We start from the raw sequence: 18,174 nt of genomic DNA on the forward strand, positions 1-18,174 counted from the left end.
TTAGGCTCCCTCATCTGCATAATCCTGCAGTATATTTTGTATTATTTTGTCCCTCATGTGAATGAAATAAGTCAAGTTTTTAATCAATGGGTTAAATACCCCCCCCCCCGCCCCAGTGCAGCATTTTGTGTCCTCAAATACATTGCCATTAATCAGCATGCTTCTTCTGAAAAAGACATCAAACGTAGCAGTACCTGCTACTGTAATACCTGCTTCATGTACACAACAGTATGATAGGAAATGAAACACTTTCTGCTCTTGCTGCCAGTTGTGTTTCCTGTATGTAAACAAAAGCAATCAGTTAGCAGAATGGGAAATTGTTTATTTGCAGGATGCTTGCTGTATGAACGGAAGGAAATGTTCTTTTACAGACATCAGCTCATTGTGTTGAGGCTACATTGCTGGCAAAATTGATTTTAGAATAGTTTGGGGAAATTAGCTGCAAAATAGGTGCATCTATTTTGAGTCCTAAAAACTTCTTAACTCTTTACATTAGTGGTTGAAGTTGAAGCTTATAGATCTCATAACCATCCCTATTCATAGTTTGTGAACAGGGGATTTACACAGTTAAATGAATGTAATTTTAAACAGGAAGTTTGCTGTTTGTGCACTGCCTTTTTTAAATTTTGAAGCAAAGATGTACGGCAATTTTGAATGCAATCTGAACAAATTAGCTAGGAAATATGTAGCCTGATAGTCTGTGGTTTAAAATTTTGTAGGATGCGTGATAACAGGACTCCAGTAAATCTCTGCACCCACCCTGCCTTGAAGTGAAATAAAAGTTGTTTCCCCACTAGAACACTTTACTGCCACTGAGACCTTGCTTTCTTGCTTTTCATTGGCTGGAGGCTTCACACAGGACTTAATAGCCCACCATTACCTTTCCATGTAGCTATTTGCTTAGAATTAAGTCTATCCAAGGCAGTGTACTACAATATAAACATAAAATTGCAATAATGTAACATGATGTTTCAAACATTAAATTGCAGAAACAAACAAGCAAGAATACATTAAACTATAATTCAGGCAGTACAGAATAGTTTCCAAAGCCACAGCAATAAAAAGTATATACAATAAAATAACATGTGTTAAAAAGCACATGAAACAGGTGTTTGTCTTTTTGAACACAGAACATCCCTTGAGAGGGAGATCCATAAAGTGGAGACCACTGTACTTTGAAGTCTCTGTCTCTGAATCCCACCAATTTGACAGATCTTAAAAGTGAACCAGTGAACAGTCCCTATATTCAGCAAAGGTCTCTCAACATTAAGGATCCCTCCTTGCAAGTTTTGCCCCTTTATTGTTTTGTCATGAGCATGATAGTTCTTTTTAGAAAGCTGCTTCTTAACAGATCTATGGCCCCATCTGCACTATACATTTAAAACAGTATCATGCCACTTTAAACAGTTATGGCATCCCCCAAAGAATCCTGGGAACAGTCATTTGTTCAGGGTGCTGAGAGTTGTTAGGAGACCTCTGTTTCCATAAGCAACTGCAATTCTTCGAATCACTCTTCCCAGGGAACTCTAGGAATTGCTAGGTGTTATAATGGCTCATAATTTTGTATGTTTACAGATCTAGATTTGTCTTGTCAGGTTGGCAGGGAAGGATTTCTCTTATTTTGTGCATTCTTAGAAATGGATTCTCATTCGTGGATTTAATTTTGAAATGTATTCTCCCTTGCTGTTCCTTTATCAGCAGACATTTATTTAGAATTTCTGAAGTTCTAGTGGGCTAGTTTAGATGTGTTTCCAAACATTTGATTCTGTGAAGCAGATAAGTTGATGTCATGGTCTATTACTCTACCCCTTCATCTTTTGTGTTCTAATTATTAGATGGTACTCCAGTAGTCTTGTCTGGGGAGGATGTTGTAGTACAGATTATTCAGCACCTGTGTGCTTCCCAGTTAAGTCTTAGGTGCAATCATTTTATTTTACTTTATATTTAGCTGGATATTCTTGGGTCTGTAGTATGTACTGATATAATTTTATATGTAGTGAATGTATGTTACACAGTATCAATTCATTATGGAATATTCATTGTACTTTTATTCTCTATCTGTAAAATAATTTTAATCATTAAGATAATTTAATGTAATAGTGTTTCCAAAATAAGAAGAAACCTTTTTGTTACATAATATAAATGGAAATCCATTAAGTTGAAGACTATAATTTTAATTTGCTTCTACCTGTATACTCCCAAATCTTTCTATTCCAGATAGCCATTAAAAGAGCTATGTAACTAAAATAAATAGTGAGCATGCCACACATAATGCTAAGCCAAAACATGATTTAGCACAAACAACTAAATGTGCATATTTCCAGGCCAAAGGTTGCAGCTGTATTGCTCCTGCCTTAGTTCTGCTGCCACCATGTCACCCAGGTCTAAGCCATGGTTTGCCTTAGCATTGTGTCTGAAGGCCATTTGGTATTCTTTCAAGCTGAGCAAGGTTTTGAATCTAGTAGCTTCCTCTGCTACTGACGCAAGAAGACTATGTACATTACGAAACTTCTTAGCTGCAGGTAGTTTTATATCTATACTTTTGTAGTACACAATGCTTCTGAAATGTTGGAGAAGACTAGCAATAAGTCTTTTTAGACATTTTCATAGGAAATGGACTGGGATTTAAAAATCAAAAGTTTGTATTCTCCTTCCCTGACTCATATATGGTGCAACTGTCCCATTTTAAGTGAGATATCCTGGATTGACAGAAGCCGCCCTGGTTTCTGATCCCAATCCTGGATGTCCCATTCTGGCTTCCGTGCTCTGGCCATGCCAGAACATGGGACCAAAAGATGGATGTTTTTTCATCTCTCCCTGTGGCGTGAGTCAGTTGGCTCACACCAGAGTGTAGGACCAAAAAACAGAAGCAAAGCCTTCCTTACCCCTGTGCGTCACCACTCTTTTTTCTCCTTCCATTGTGGGACTTCTGGAAACTGGCTTCCGGAAGCACATCTGCGGAGGAGCTGGAGGCCGCAGTGACTTCTCCCAAGGCCATGCCAGCCACAGAGGAGGCAAAGACCGCGGAGGAGGAAGCCACAGAGGTGGCAGGCAGTGGCAAACGAGTGGGTGATGGGAACTGAATCTTGCCTAATCAGTCCAAACTATCACTGCTTTGTTAAATTGACCGGGCCAACACATTATCTCTGCGTAAAATATTATATCATCATTATACCTCGTGCTGAAATCATGCAGAAAATACACTACTAAGAAAAGACAGCATATAGTCATAAATAACATTAGCTACAGAATGAGAAGCAAAGGATGTAGCTACAAATAACTGTAGTCAACTGAAGTCTCTTCAGTGTCAGCCTTCTTTACAGTATTTGGAAAATCATGGTTAAGCTCTCTTGTCACTAGCCACATACTGTAGCTTGAGCACTAAGCCAAGGTTTGGTTTAGTGTGATGTGCAAACCTGGTTTGTGTGAAATATAAGTGATTGGATATTTCTTTAAAGTTTGTTCTGTTGTATCCCACCCCTATGCTACTACTAAAAGATTATTGCAGGGCTCTCTAAAATGTGCATTTTGAACTACAAATAGCTGAATATATAAAGTTGCCTCAAGGCTTCTAAACCCATGAGATGGCAGCTTGTCACAGGTAGAAGGGCCAATATTGCTGTACCCTGATATGGAAGATAATTGTCTATACCTTTTTATAATTTTGAATGTGTCATATTGGGACATAAATCAGTCCAAATGGATTTCTTCTTTGTTTAAATTGATTTCTTATGTATAGGAGATGGTTCTGATGTGGTGGTGTTTTAGAGTAAGGCTCTACATTTTGAATAGACTATGTGTTAATTGATTTCTTTTTCCCTTTTGGTTGACAGGTATGTGGAGTAAAAGTGAATTGCTATCAACTTGATCTTGATCCGAAGTTATAAAATGCAGACCCAGAAATGAGTCCTACTGAACTACCTTCTGGAATGGCAACCTGAAAGATCTTTTGATACACACAGACACTGTAACTCTTTCTTACCTCACTTCATAAATAATGGAAATGTCAGGCCAACAACACTGCTCTTGAAGATAAGGCTTTGCATTCCCTTCCCATTGCTTGGATATGAGTGATCACACACCACAGGAAGAAAAACACAAATCCAGCAGAACTTCCTTAAAGTTTAAGGAATCAGCAAGAATTATGCAGTCTGATGACTATTTTGCAAGAAAATTTAAGGCTCTAAATGGTAATATGGGCCCCCCTTCTTCTTTAAGCGCAACCAACAAAGGTGAAAGCAGCAACCCAGCCAATGGTACCCCAGCTATGCCTAAGATGGGTGTCCGAGCCAGAGTATCTGAATGGCCTCCTAAGAAAGATTGTACCAAGGAATTAAGCAAAGCTACATGGGAAAGTAGACCTCAAGTTAGTTATGACGGTGCTGGGTCAGCAAATGGTGACCAGAATGAGGGGCAGCAAAAAGAACCCCTTGATATAGAATTTGCAGAGGCAAAGTATGCATTAGGAGACATTTTTCTCCATTCACCACACAGAGGGCTTCACCCTATAAGACAAAGAAGCAACAGTGATGTTACAATCAGTGACATTGACACAGAGGATGTACTAGACCAGAATGCTGTTAATCCAAATACAGGAGCATCTCTCCATAGGGAATATGGAAGCACTTCATCAATTGACAGACAAGGTTTATCTGGTGAGAATTTTTTTGCAATGCTTCGAGGCTACAGGGTGGAAAACTTTGAGCATAAAACACACATGCCATTTGGATTTCCTGAATTTTTTCACTGCGATCCCACAATTTCTCCAAGTCTCCATGCTGCAGCACAGATATCCAGAGGAGAATTTGTAAGAATTTCTGGACTTGACTACATGGATAGTGCCCTGCTAATTGGCAGAGACCGGGACAAATCTTTCAAATGGAGATTGAAGTCAGAATCTGTAGAAACGTCACTCTTTAGAAAATTGCGGACTGCTAAAAGTGAACATGAAACTCTTAAATTCTCATCTGAACTAGAAGAAAGTAGACTTGATAAAAATGCTCATCCTTGGAATTGTCAGAAGTGTTTTGCACATTATGATGTCCAGAGCATTCTGTTTAACATTAATGAAGCAATGGTTACCAGAATTAATGTGGGGAAAAGAAAAAATATAACCACTGGGGCATCTGCTGCATCACAAACTTCAACAGTAGCCGGACAGCTTGGAAGCTGTGAATCTCCTATGGGGAGTAAAGAGGATCTCAATTCAAAAGAGAACTTAGATGCTGATGAAGGTGATGGGAAAAGTAATGACCTAGTATTGAGCTGTCCTTATTTCAGGAATGAAACTGGTGGGGAAGGTGATAGGCGGATTGCACTCTCTAGGGCAAACTCAGCCTCTTTTTGTGCAGGAGATAGTTGTTCTTTTGAGTCTTCGCTAAGTTCACATTGCACGAATGCCGGTGTTTCGGTGCTGGAAGTACCCAGGGAGAATCAACCAATCCACAGGGAGAAAGTGAAACGTTATATCATCGAGCACATTGATCTTGGTGCATATTACTATAGAAAGTTTTTCTATGGAAAAGGTAAGCAATTTTTTCTGAAATATCTTACTCCCAAAGGTTTCAGAACATTTGCTGAACTTGTGGGTATTGTTGTGAGATGTGAAAATATCTAATGTAAAATGAAGCTCTACTTTTTTAATATGTGTCTTAGAGGGCATCATTATGGCCCTCCTTAAAGTATTGAAAGCCCCAACCTACTTATTTAATATTAATGATTTACTATTGGGGTGGTGTTTCTCTGACTTTGGTGTCATGTTCTTACATATGATTTGACATCTTTAATGAAAATCATAATCTGGTCTCCTATTCTGAACGACAAGATTAAAGGAGTTAGGACTGTGAGAAATATTCTTTAATATCACACTGTCAGTGGTTGCAGCATCATTGTTTACAAGTACAAAAAACTGTCTTCCATCAAAATGCCATAAGTGATATGCTCTTATTCTCTAACTAGTATTTTATACAAATAAACCAGCTAATTTCATAAGTGCTTAATACATGTGAGGGTGATGTGATGAGTTTTAAACTCCATACTTTGTGCAAACAAGGGTTTAATATCACTACAGATACATATAAAAATACTCAAAATGCCGCGTTTTTACTTTATAAAGTGCATAAAGTGTGATTAACCCATGGTCTGGATCTGGCCCGCCAAGGCACAGGAAGTAGTTCCAGCACCTCCAACTTTATCTCTCAATCTGACCAGGAGATAGAGCTCTATCTGCTCTTTAAAGAACTAACTCTTCTCTAAAGATCTTTTCTAAAGGGCAGGGAGAGAGATTTTATCTTCAGTCTTGGTGCTAAGCAGCAGAACACTCAGATCAGAGAAAGAGTCTGGTGCTTGCTCTTAAATGGCAACATTTCCACCTACCCCAGCATTTGAGTAGAGAGGGTTAAAATGTGTGCACGTGCATATCTGTCCCTGTGTATTTTGTGTGTGAGCATGTTTGTGGGCTGTGCGCCCACATATCTAAGGAATGTGTGTGCAGGGGCAGGGAGGGTCTGAGTGTGCTGTATGTGTAGTGTTTTTCTAGGAACGTGTGTGCACATTGACATGCATTGGCCATGTCAACCACTGGCATGTGGCCCTTGGAGGAATTGCTTTTGGGTAAAAAAAAAGCATTAAACCATATTTGGTATAAAGCGTTCAGTGCATTTGACCATCTTCCATCTAGTTTTGGTACAATGAGTGTATTCCCCTGAGTGTATTCTTGTTGTTAAGAGTCATTCAGTAGTATGTTGTGCATGTGCATACACATGCTGTTTCTATGTTTCTGAGGATATTTATAAAAGCATTCAAACTATTTGCTCAAAGTTTAGGGGCCATTCTTACCAGTTTCATATTTACGAAAGCTGCAATGCAGAATTGTAATTGTCTAAAATATGTGTGTTAACGGGCTGCTGCTTTGAGAATTGGACAAAATCTGGGTTTTAAAACAAAGTGTGATAAAATTTAGGTATATAATAAATACCTGCCTCTACTTAGCTTTAAGTGGAAGCAGATATTTTTATTTATTATTAAATGTTTGTATGGTATGTATGGACTATGAAATAACTTTTAATGTTGATTCTTATTCAAGGTATACATTAAGGTATACATTAAGAACATAATCCTTCTTCCTATGTGATGGACAACAGAATGTAGACAGAAACCCCATGGGAGATTGAAACATTCTGGGGTGCTCTGGAGAGAGGCTTATACAATGCTATAAGCCTCTCACAGAAAACTGAAGCTCTTTTGAACCTTGAAAGCCCAAGCCAGCCCATTGGAGACAGTCTCAGCATGGATGTTGAAGTCTTCCAACACTGCTGTAAAAGGGTTCTCCAACACCATAGCCAATATTACCTCCATCAGCTCAGAAAGGGAGGTAGTACAGCCAGGTAGACAGTACACTAAAAGCACAGGAGGGTTTGGAAATAGCTGAAGGAATAACAGCAGGATTATTTAATGTTTTCTAGAAGTAAGTCCCATTGAGTTCAATGACATTTACTCACAGCCTAAGAGAATTTGAGCTGTGTGAACTCAGAAGGACAAAAGGAATGCACCAGAAAATGATATATCAGTTAGGACTCATCAAAGGAGGACAAGTTTGAGAAAGGTGCTCAAGCAATACTGTAAAGTAACTAGTAAATAATTTTTATTAGTTTTAGCCATCTTTGCCCCATGCTTCAAGTAGATTTCCATGACAGCTCACAAAATTTCAAAATAAAATCTTTAATTAAAATGTGCAATCATAAGCTAAAAGCAACAATTCAGATTAGAAAATATAAAAATATAAAGGAGAGGAAAACATTTAAAATTCAAAAAATGGAAAAGTAAGGTTCTGTGAATACTCTTGAAGCACCGGTAAGTTCAAAGAAGAAATGGGAATGAAATTTCCCACTCCTACTGCCAGTGAAGGCAAAGCTAGAAGGATAATATATTCAGATTATTTTTATCACTTTTTAAAAGAGGCATGTTATTAAACAAATAATTGCTTGATTTGGGGACTTGCATGTGTATAAATAGTCATATTTGGCAAAAAGAAAATTCTGTCTGTCCACCTTCCAAAAATGTGGAAATTCTTTATATTAGATCCATTGTGACTTAAATATTCTTTTTTTAAAAAAAAAAAAGTGTTGGAATATAATCTGTGTAAGCTAAAACGTACTATCTTAATAGAAACTATGTATATAGACTTGTCAGTTATGAAAATGTTTAAAGCACATTTGACTAGCCTATGAAAATAGTCACAATGACATTTACTGCACTGTCAGTTTAACTATCCTCTTAAGAACCGTTCTCATCCATGTATGTCATCTCTTTCTTCCATGTAATTGAATAGCAGCTATTCACTTTGTGTAAGAAAAAAATAAAGTGGGCAAAACCTGCAGACAGTGGCTATCCCAACTTCTACCATGAAGAATCTAATAGGGGAAGCAATATTCAACCCCCCACCTCTGAACAGCTTCTTCTCCCCTTCTCTTTAGTCCTTTCCCAGGAATCTATTTTAGGAGGCTCTAGGCAATGTGGAGCTTCCATTCCGCCTGCACTTCTCCTTAACATGTAGGGTTTGAGGGAGTGGGAGGATTTGCATCCCTTGTTCTGTCTCACCCAAAAGTCTCAGTGTCCTCCCTCAGTCATTCAATCAGAGTAAGAAAAATAGGCTGCAGGAAGGAATAGAACTCGACATCTCTTACCCTTCTCATCAAACTTAAAAGGATGTTAGCTAGTTTTGAATGTGCATAGGTATTGACCATATTTTGTGGAGGCTTGGAAGATGCAAATAATAATTTTGTTTAGCTAGAAGGCTAGATGCTACTCAGGCTCACCTTATTAATGGCATTACTATGATGATAAATATGAGTTGTAAAGAGCCCTGAGTGTAGAGAACTAAGCCTTGGTTTCAAAGAGCTATGAAGGTTGATGCAAGGGGCTTGCCATAGTCGAGTGGAATGTTTCACTTCTTTCTCCTTTGAATGCCATATCAGTACAGTGGTACCTCAGATTACATACGCTTCAGATTACATAGGCTTCAGGTTATAGACTCCGCTAACCCAGAAATAGTATCTCGGGTTAAGAACTTTGCTTCAGGATGAGAACAGAAATTGTGCTCTGGCAGCAGTGGAAGACCCCATTAGCTAAAGTGGTGCTTCAGGTTAAGAACAGTTTCAGGTTAAGAACGGACCTCCGGAACAAATTAAGTACTTAACCCGAGGTACCACTGCACAGTTCTTGGCACTGTCTCAGTTTAAAAGGCAAGGTGCATGTATGACTTGTTGGACTTCTATTCAAGAAAAACAGACAGTCCCCTTCATCAAATTTGTGAGGCGTTTTGCTGAGTTGTATATTTACCTGCAACTCAGGGAAACACTTTGTGCATCTGATGAAGAAGACTATAGTCCACAAAAGCTTGTGCCATAATACATTTTTTAGTCTTTCAAGTGCCGTAGGGTGCTGAATAACAACTTAGTTACTAAAACACTTGCGTCTAAAAATATCAATATCAAAGGAACATTGGATAGCAATAAAATGTCTATTGACACGGAATATTTTTAAGAATCTGGCAGAGCAATCAAACCCCCACTTTGCATCAGATGGGGGTGGGTGGATAGGACTGGGCAGAAGTGTCCCTTCACCAGCTTTGTCATCCTCCCAATGGCCAGTGCCTGGAGAGAGACACCAGCATCATTCTGCTGTTGTGGTGCTCCCCCTTTTTGTCCTCTAAATGTCTGAGTGGGGCATTGGCTCTAAGCTCTTCCCCAGCTCCAGGTTGCCCCACCGCATCAAACTTCTGCTGCTGAGGAAGAAGGGAAGTTTGGATTCCTTTCTAAACAAATATTGCAAACACAATCCAGCCAGAGTTAAGGACATTTAAATACCACTGACTTCAGTGAGGATATTAATGATGTGCTTGATTTTCTTCCATACTCTGCATCCACGGCCATAGGCAGTATGCTTCTGAATACCAGTTGCTGGAAACCGCAGGGGGCAGGGCAGAGTTCTGTTGTGCTCAGCTCTTGTTTTCAGGCTATCAATGGGTACCTCGTTGGCCACTGTGAGAACAAGCTGCTGGACTAGATGGGCCATGGGCATGATCCATCAGGGCAACTCACCTGCCAATCACATGTCAGTATTATGACATCAGAAGACTGATGGGAGGACTGTCCCACCTACCTGTCCGAATCCCTTGCTTGGTGTTCCCAAGCTTGGGAACTACAGTGCAAGCAGTGTTGCCAGCTCTCTGCTTTGCAAGCCTCTCTTTGCTGTGTGAGGTGGAAAGGAACAACATGGGGCAGCTTCAAAGAGCAGTGCTGGTAGGGAGAGTTGGCTTTCATTGGATGGAAACTGCTTCTTCCTCTTTGAGCAAAGCACACTCCTCCTTACCATCACATGCTAGATGATTGGGAGCATGCCTTGGTCGAGCAAAGGAACTGTCAGGAGCTAGTGGTCCAGATGGGGAAATTTTAATTATTAATCTTAATTATAGTTAATTATTAATCTTAATTATAGTTTGGCACACAGTTTGGAAGTTCCCTACCCCCCACCTTAAATCAATAGGGTTTAAATATGCTTAACTTAGGTTGGATTATACTTTGTGTGTGCATTTAGAAATGTGAGTTTTCCTGCAAAAGAGAGTTAATTTACTCCTAATATAGTTGAAATTACAGTTGCCTCATTTGGAAGGTGGGGAAATCTTGTTTTAAGAGAACCTGATCTGTGGATTGCCATGATTTCATGTGTGCCAAAATATACAAGATTAATTTCTAACAAAGTATTGCTCTGGCATCCCATATGCTGCAGAATGGGTCATAAACTAATATGTATGAAAAAATATTTTAGTTATTTGCATTTTTTAAAATGGCTGACAGTTTTCAGCTCCAATACAGATCTATGCTGAACAGATGTCCTAACTTGCAATACACTTATTATGCTTTTAGGTTCGTTATCCTACCTGCACATAAGACATAATAAAAGTGTAAACAAATAGGTCTGAGGGACTTTCCAATCTCAACCAGTAACATTTATCTGACAAACGAACAGGAATTTGTCAGTCTAATATTTCATTATTGTCTTCTCCTCTTTATGTACAACAGAGCATCAAAACTACTTTGGAACAGATGAAAATTTAGGACCAGTAGCAGTCAGCATCAGAAGGGAGAAGTTTGAAGATGCAAAAGAGAAAGAAGGTTCACAGTTCAACTACCGTGTAGTGTTCAGAACAAGTGAGGTAGGGTTTCTGCCAGGTGTGTTGATAGGTAGTTAAAGGACTTGGGACACAGTCCTATGACGCAAATTTGAATAAAATTAACATATGCTTATTTATATGCATAGAAGCAAATTTAAATAGACTTTCAGAGGGGGGAAATAAATGCTGGGGTTGCTGACAGGGCTTATTCTGAGCTATGGGGGTACCATGAGGATTTTCTGGGCAATGTATACTGTATTATGCCCTCTGTCCTATCTGTAATCTATTGGTAAGAGCAGGTGTTTGCTTGTATTTTTTCTCCTGTTCTGCCTTCCTTCAGTAATAGAGCCCAAGGTAGCATAAATGTGGTTTCCAAGCAATTTTCCACTGAGGCACTAACCAGCTTAGTTTCAGCAAATTAATGACCAGACCATACCTTGGGACTTATGTGCTCAAACAACAACTAATCTCTGCTTCACACACACACATATGCTTACATGTCGTTTTAAAAACTCAGTGCCATCCACACATAACACCTGGCAACCCCAGATTAAAAGAATACCAGATGTGCAGGAAAATACTGAATGTACAAAGCAGATAACTTAGGAAAATTAGTCTATTTTAAAGATGGGAATATGATGCTAAAACCTGGGACATAGCAGGTGCCCAAGAGTTTTTACTAGTGCTGCAGCCTGCCCTGCTGCCCTGTGAACAAAGTTTGCTTTAAAAAAATAATTAGAAGAAGGGGAAAGGGTCAGAAGTCTGGGAACTAGTGCAAAATACTCTCACTTGGGCCCTGTGGATCACCCCTTGACAATGCCCCTGGTTTCCACACTGCTCCAGAAAGTAAAAGGTAAAGGTAAAGGTACCCCTGCCCGTACGGGCCAGTCTCGCCAGACTCTAGGGTTGTGCGCCCATCTCACTCAAGAGGCTGGGGGCCAGCGCTGTCCAGAGACACTTCCGGGTCACGTGGCCAGCGTGACATCGCTGCTCTGGCGAGCCAGAGCCGCACACGGAAATGCCGTTTACCTTCCCGCTAGTAAGCGGTCCCTATTTATCTACTTGCACCTGGGGGTGCTTTCGAACTGCTAGGTTGGCAGGCGCTGGGACCGAGCAATGGGAGAGCACCCCGCCGCGGGGATTCGAACCGCCGACCTTTCGACCGGCAAGCCCTAGGCGCTGAGGCTTTTACCCACAGCGCCACCCGCTCCAGAAAGTACTGAAAGATATTCAAAGAGAAATAATAAATTCACAGAGCTTTCATTCCATATATAAGAATTGATATCATGTGAGCTGACTTCTGCTCTGTTCACACAACTGAACTTCCCCTTCTCCCCCTCATACCTCACGAAATCTGCTCCAGAGGGTCCCCTATCCTCCAGAGCAGATTTGAGGGGTGCATGAGAGAAGAAGAGAAAGTGAAGTTCTGTTGAGAAGGCAGAATCCCATTTCTGTTTCTGTATGTGGACATGTAGGCACTTGCAAGGAGAAACAGGCAATTACTGGCAGCAATTCCCATAAGCTGCAGTGGCTGGAGAAAGTGCCATTGTGGTTAAAACAAAACCACAGAATCATAAATAATTATCTGTTTCCTTCCTGTTTAGCAGTTTGGTGTAAATTAGATGTATACTACATCTTGGTTCAGCACACTAGATGGATGGGAGCTATGGGTGATTCCCCCTGTTTATTACTAAGAGTGAGTGATACATGCTTTTTGCTGCCTGACAGTCTGGTGATACTCTGTTCTGATAGAGAGTAAACTTATTTTGCCCAGTCTAGATTGTAAGAAATATAATATCCCGTGTAAGAAATATAGTCTTTAATTATTGTTATTAATTGATATACTGCTTAAGGTCCTGATGACTTCTAAGTTGTTTGTAAGTTTTTTATAAAACTTAAAACCAATTGTACAACATTGATAAAGTACAGAATAATTAAAGATATTTCATAATTAAAATATGCAATAAAACAATCACATTAAAACAGCACAGCAATTAAAACAAGAGAATCAGGTAAAGAAATCAAGATAATGTTTGTGTAAACAGGTCCATCTTCAAAAGCTGGTGACATGCCAATATAGATTTCAGCAGGGAGTGCATTCCACAATTCTGGTGCCACCAATGAAAAAGCTTGTCCGTGCATCACAAGCTGATCAACATTAGGCCATGTTCTTGTGTGCCCAGGTTTCAGAGTGATCTATGGAATTGGCAGGAGAAAGGGGGCTGCTGTGTCTCTGCTCCAGGGTTTGAGAGTAATTATATCTGAATATAGCCAGCAAAGAGTGAGATTAATTTGTGCTAATATACCCTAGTCTTTTATACAGCACCTGTCTCTTACAGAATTCTGGAGAAAGTTAATGTTCAGAATGACACAGATGAAACACAAACATTTTTCTAGGGAAAGAAGTAACACACATATGTGTGTGTGTGAGAGATCTTGCCAGTATAATCCAGCAACTCCACCCACCCAGAGTCTCTGTTTTTTCTTCCTATTTTATGCACTGTAACCCTGATTTCCATTATTATCTTGGTTATGTTCATGGGGTTAACAGTGGGAAGTCCTTTGTGAAGTGCCACCTGTGAGGAAAGTCTATTCGTGTTTCCAAATCTGTGTTCCACTGGGTTTGACCTCAAGTTATTGTGCCTTTCTGTACTCTTACCATTTGTGTTCAAATGCCTTTTCAATTTTGTAATTGCTATTGGTTTTATGTCATTCTGTATTTCATTTTCAAGTTGTCTGATACCTCTAAAAACATCGGTAAATGCCGTTATAAAGTCCCACTAAATCAAAGGGATTTAGCCCCGTGTGTGTGTGTATAGGATTGCAGTAGTTTTACATTATTTTGTGGATGTGCTTATAGATAAATAGAATATGATGGCTCTTGTAGAATCAAAACATATTGGAGCCTAGCAGTTCTTATGTCAGAAATTCATTTTCCCTATTGAGGAATGAAGGAAATGGGTACACTTTTCAAAAATAAACAGATGGTGAGCCTGAGAGTGTAGAAGATAAGTATGGCTGCAGATGCTTGACAGAAGAGGATTATAAAAGTATAAGCAGGCTTGGGAAGAGAGTGGAAAGGAATAATGTTTTGAGAGGGGGAAGGGAGAAAGGGGATGTGACATAGAATTCCTCTTTAACAAAATACTTTAAATGTCTATTTTATTTCGTGCTGTTGGATATTCTAGCTATTTCTTTTTTCAGTGTACTAACTATGTAAAGCACAGTAGGGTAATTTGTTGTAAAATAATGGCATGTTCAAGGTTTAAAAAACAATAGCATCTGAAGTCGTAGGAGGGATGCTAATTAAGCCTCAGGCACTTTCTTAGGCAGCTTTAACAAAACACATACCAAAATCTGGTTGTCCACCATTAATTTCAGTTATAGGTAGTTTTTCAGTTCAGTTTTCCTTCTCTTGTTAATTAATCATGGGAATGGCTGTGTATGACATTTGTGATAAATCTTTGTAAAAAGTTTCTCAGATCTTACATTGGCTAGCATACACAGAATTAAAGGATGCATTTTGCCATATAGTTTGCTGGTGCAGTTTATGAAGTTTATATAAAACCTTCTTGGGGGCTGGAAACTGAGCCCAAAATGATGGTTTCATGCTAACCTCCAAGTGCTATTGCTGAAAATATACTGCTTGTGAACATGTTTCAATAGACACCTGATTCTGACTGTTAACCCTTCTGCTTATTTTATTCTTTTCAATGTGTGTCTTTAGTTGAATTTTGAAGTTTTGCTAATTGCTGTTGCCCAGCACCGCAGTCAATGAAGCATAAGTGTAGCCATGTTCAAGCATTATTGCTCAAGCTAGTGTAGGTTCCCCAACCTAGCACCATGTGCCGGATGAATGCATTTAGAATGCTCTCCACAATCCTTGATAGTGCAGTTCTATATAAGTTCATTCAAATGCACTTAATCCCTTGTCAAACCTTCCCATTCAGCGTAGCAAGGTTGGGGATAAGGCTAGCCTGCATGTTCCTACTTCTCCCTACGCAGGTTCAGGCAGTAACAGCTTAATAGAGTTTGTATTTTCCTTTTCCTTGTTGAAGATTGTGTTACAATGATAAACATTTAGTAAGACTTATACTCTTGCTGTAGCTTACCACGTTGAGGGGAGCCATTTTAGAAGATGCTATTCCATCTACTGCTAGACATGGCACAGCACGCGGTTTACCTCTTAAAGAAGTATTGGAATATGTAATACCAGAACTGAGCATTCAGTGCCTACGGCAAGCTTCCAACTCACCCAAAGTTTCTGAGCAGCTGCTTAAACTTGACGAACAAGGGGTAGGTATTGCATGCCTTGCCTGAACTTGCGTGCCTGTGAGTTGTCTTATTGCAGTGTTTTGTTGTCATAAATACAACTGAATTTGATCTGACCTGTCTGTGGAAATGCAGTTAACTTACGATAAGTGAAGGAGATGTTTAAGGAACTTTAACAAAAGGGGACTTTCTGTGTATTTATATTACAGTAAGATAATTCTGTAGGTTTTTTGGTTTTTTTACATGTTGGCTTATTTATATACTGCTTCAGATAAAAGTGGTTCACCTAAAACAATAAATATACAAAATGAACATTTACACATACTAATCACAAGCACAAATGGCTGTACTTTCCATGGAGGTAAAATACAGTTTAGTAAGCCATTTTTGGTAAACACCCAATATTAGAAAGCTGCACATTGTATTAAAGGGAAAATCATTGGTTTGCCAATCTTTCACCTTTTCAGATTTTCCTTTCCTAATTATAATTAGCACACCTTATTCGCAGTGGCAGTCTTCTTACTTTATGTGGAATATATGATAGATCAAACAGCTGAAATTCTAATTGGGACTATTTAACAAGTTAACACTGCATGAGCAATGAAATGAACATATACTTTAAATTCAGAGTGAATAATGGTGAGATTAATTGGTTTGATAAGGCAGACACTGTTCTGCAAAATTATAAAAGGCATAATTGATCATTTTATATAGAAATGCATATATAGATACAGAAAAAAGAGCATCATTTTAGTCAGCCTTATACAAATATGATGAATAAGGTAAATATCCGGCTTCTTCCAAGGAACTCAGGACACCATATATGAGGATGTCTCATTTTATTCTCATGTCTTGACTCCAAGGTGACCTTGGACCTGTCAACCAACATTTGAGGTTTTTTCTTACAATCAGCAATATATAATTTTTTTGAAACAAATTAATAAATAATAAACCAATCCGGGGTTTTTGAGCTGGGATTTGTCCCCTGGATTCCTCATTCCATAGAGCAATATTCTTTATACAGCACACCTCATTGATTCAATGACATACATTTTTTATTCTGTAGCCAGAGAATGTATTTTGGCCAAATAAGTATTTTTTAGTGTGTGTGATTATGAGCCTTGAGCATGGCTGGATATCTGAAAGCTATGGTGAAAATAATCACTATTTGTTACAATCAATTGGCAATGCATGCTTACATTATAGATGCTTTAGTTCACCTGCAATTATTGTCAGAAATAAGCAGGCTGATTCTGTCAACAGTAGTTACAATCTAAAAGGGAACTTGTATAAACTTCACCCCCACCTCCACCAAAATCCTTCACATAATTGGGAAAATAGAGAAAATGGCTGGTATTATTGCAAAGAGGAGGAGAGTCCATTGAACTTCAGGTATCTGAAATTTAAGTTAGAAAAAAACAGTATTTTTTTCCTAATGCAAGAGTAACTAATTTGTGTGGTCTTTTTGGGTTGAATATTCCAGAGTTTTTAGTACTCACATCTTCCATATATGGTGCTTTCTGCTTACACTTCATATTCTTTACAGACAACCACTTACGAAAGACAAATGGGGAATTCATTCACCCAGAGCAGCAGAAGCTGATGTTCCTGCTTATGCAGGCAATATCTTAAATTAGCCCAAATGCATTTGCACTGGGATCAACATAAGGTGTCCATTTTGCTGGATGATGTAGACAGTACTATAGTATACAAAGCAATCCTAAAATCACATTTCACTTCAGAGATTATCTCAATAGGTATAACATGTATTTTGGCCTCTGAAAAGAAAAGAAAACCTTAGAGAGAATGAAGATACTCAGCTGCAAATGATCCAATGATTAATACTGCACAGGGGCTTTGGGAAGGCATGATTTATCCATCACAAGTAGAAGAAAAGAAGTAAAGTTCAGTTAGTGTGCCAGAATTGACATTAGCTGCTGTTCTGGGGAAGTTCAAATATGTCGATCCTAAACTGAAAAATGCTTACTAGGGTTACAAAAATATATCTGTCAGGCCCTGTTTTAGAGACTTTTTCTGTTCTGACTAGTTTTTTCCTAATTACAGCTGAGTTTTCAGCACAAGATTGGGATCCTGTATTGCAAAGCAGGCCAAAGCACTGAGGAGGAGATGTATAACAATGAGACCGCAGGACCGGCTTTTGACGAATTCCTTGATCTCCTAGGTCAGAGAGTATGGCTGAAAGGTTTCAATAAATACCGAGCTCAGCTAGACAATAAAAGTAAGTTTTAATAATAAATTGTAATAAACACTAAAAGTATAAAAAATAAGAGAATCTGTTATGCCAAAGTGCTTTCCTTCTGTAAATGCATATTACACAGAGATCACAGAGACAGCATCTACACTGCATTTCTTTCTTCCCTTCCAGTCTGAGCACAGTCACCCTACAGTGGGGCCAGACGGTGTTCCAGGCCTGCATGCTGATGCTTAGGGCCAGAGTCATAGCAACAGATGAGTTTTATCTTTGTGCAGTTGACTACATTCCAACCATGCAGAGCTGTCCAGACACACCCACACTGACACCCATCTCCATCCTCCATCCAGGCAAGCAGGAGGCATCATTACAATTGAAGGACATACTACAGACAGGCAAAGATGAGGGCATGGAGTAGGACTAGTGAGGGATGTAGCCTGAAGTGGTAGAGAGGCATTCCGAAGAGGCATGAGGACTGGACAGAGGGGCCTGGAGGGGCCACATTTGGGCCTGAGGT

At 39.2% G+C, this 18,174-nt stretch overlaps 1 protein-coding gene across 8 annotated transcripts in view; it reads left to right on the forward strand.

Moving 5' to 3' along the window:
• SIPA1L2 (signal induced proliferation associated 1 like 2) overlaps nucleotides 1-18,174 on the forward strand; it is a 75,694-nt gene that overhangs the window by 12,638 nt on the left and 44,882 nt on the right. For 7 of the 8 annotated variants that reach the window (XM_028724028.2, XM_028724037.2, XM_028724033.2 and 4 more), the window contains exons 2-5: nucleotides 3,834-5,525; nucleotides 11,082-11,215; nucleotides 15,281-15,469; nucleotides 17,510-17,684. In XM_028724028.2, the coding sequence (XP_028579861.2) occupies nucleotides 4,067-5,525; nucleotides 11,082-11,215; nucleotides 15,281-15,469; nucleotides 17,510-17,684 (1,957 nt within the window). In that variant the 5' untranslated portion in view covers nucleotides 3,834-4,066. Of the gene's footprint in view, nucleotides 1-3,043; nucleotides 3,066-3,833; nucleotides 5,526-11,081; nucleotides 11,216-15,280; nucleotides 15,470-17,509; nucleotides 17,685-18,174 lie in introns of those variants that run through there. The other variant, XM_028724031.2, reaches the window with a different exon arrangement.

The sequence above is a fragment of the Podarcis muralis genome, chromosome 3 (assembly GCF_964188315.1).
Source record: "Podarcis muralis chromosome 3, rPodMur119.hap1.1, whole genome shotgun sequence".
Taxonomy (NCBI): Eukaryota; Metazoa; Chordata; class Lepidosauria; order Squamata; family Lacertidae; genus Podarcis; species Podarcis muralis.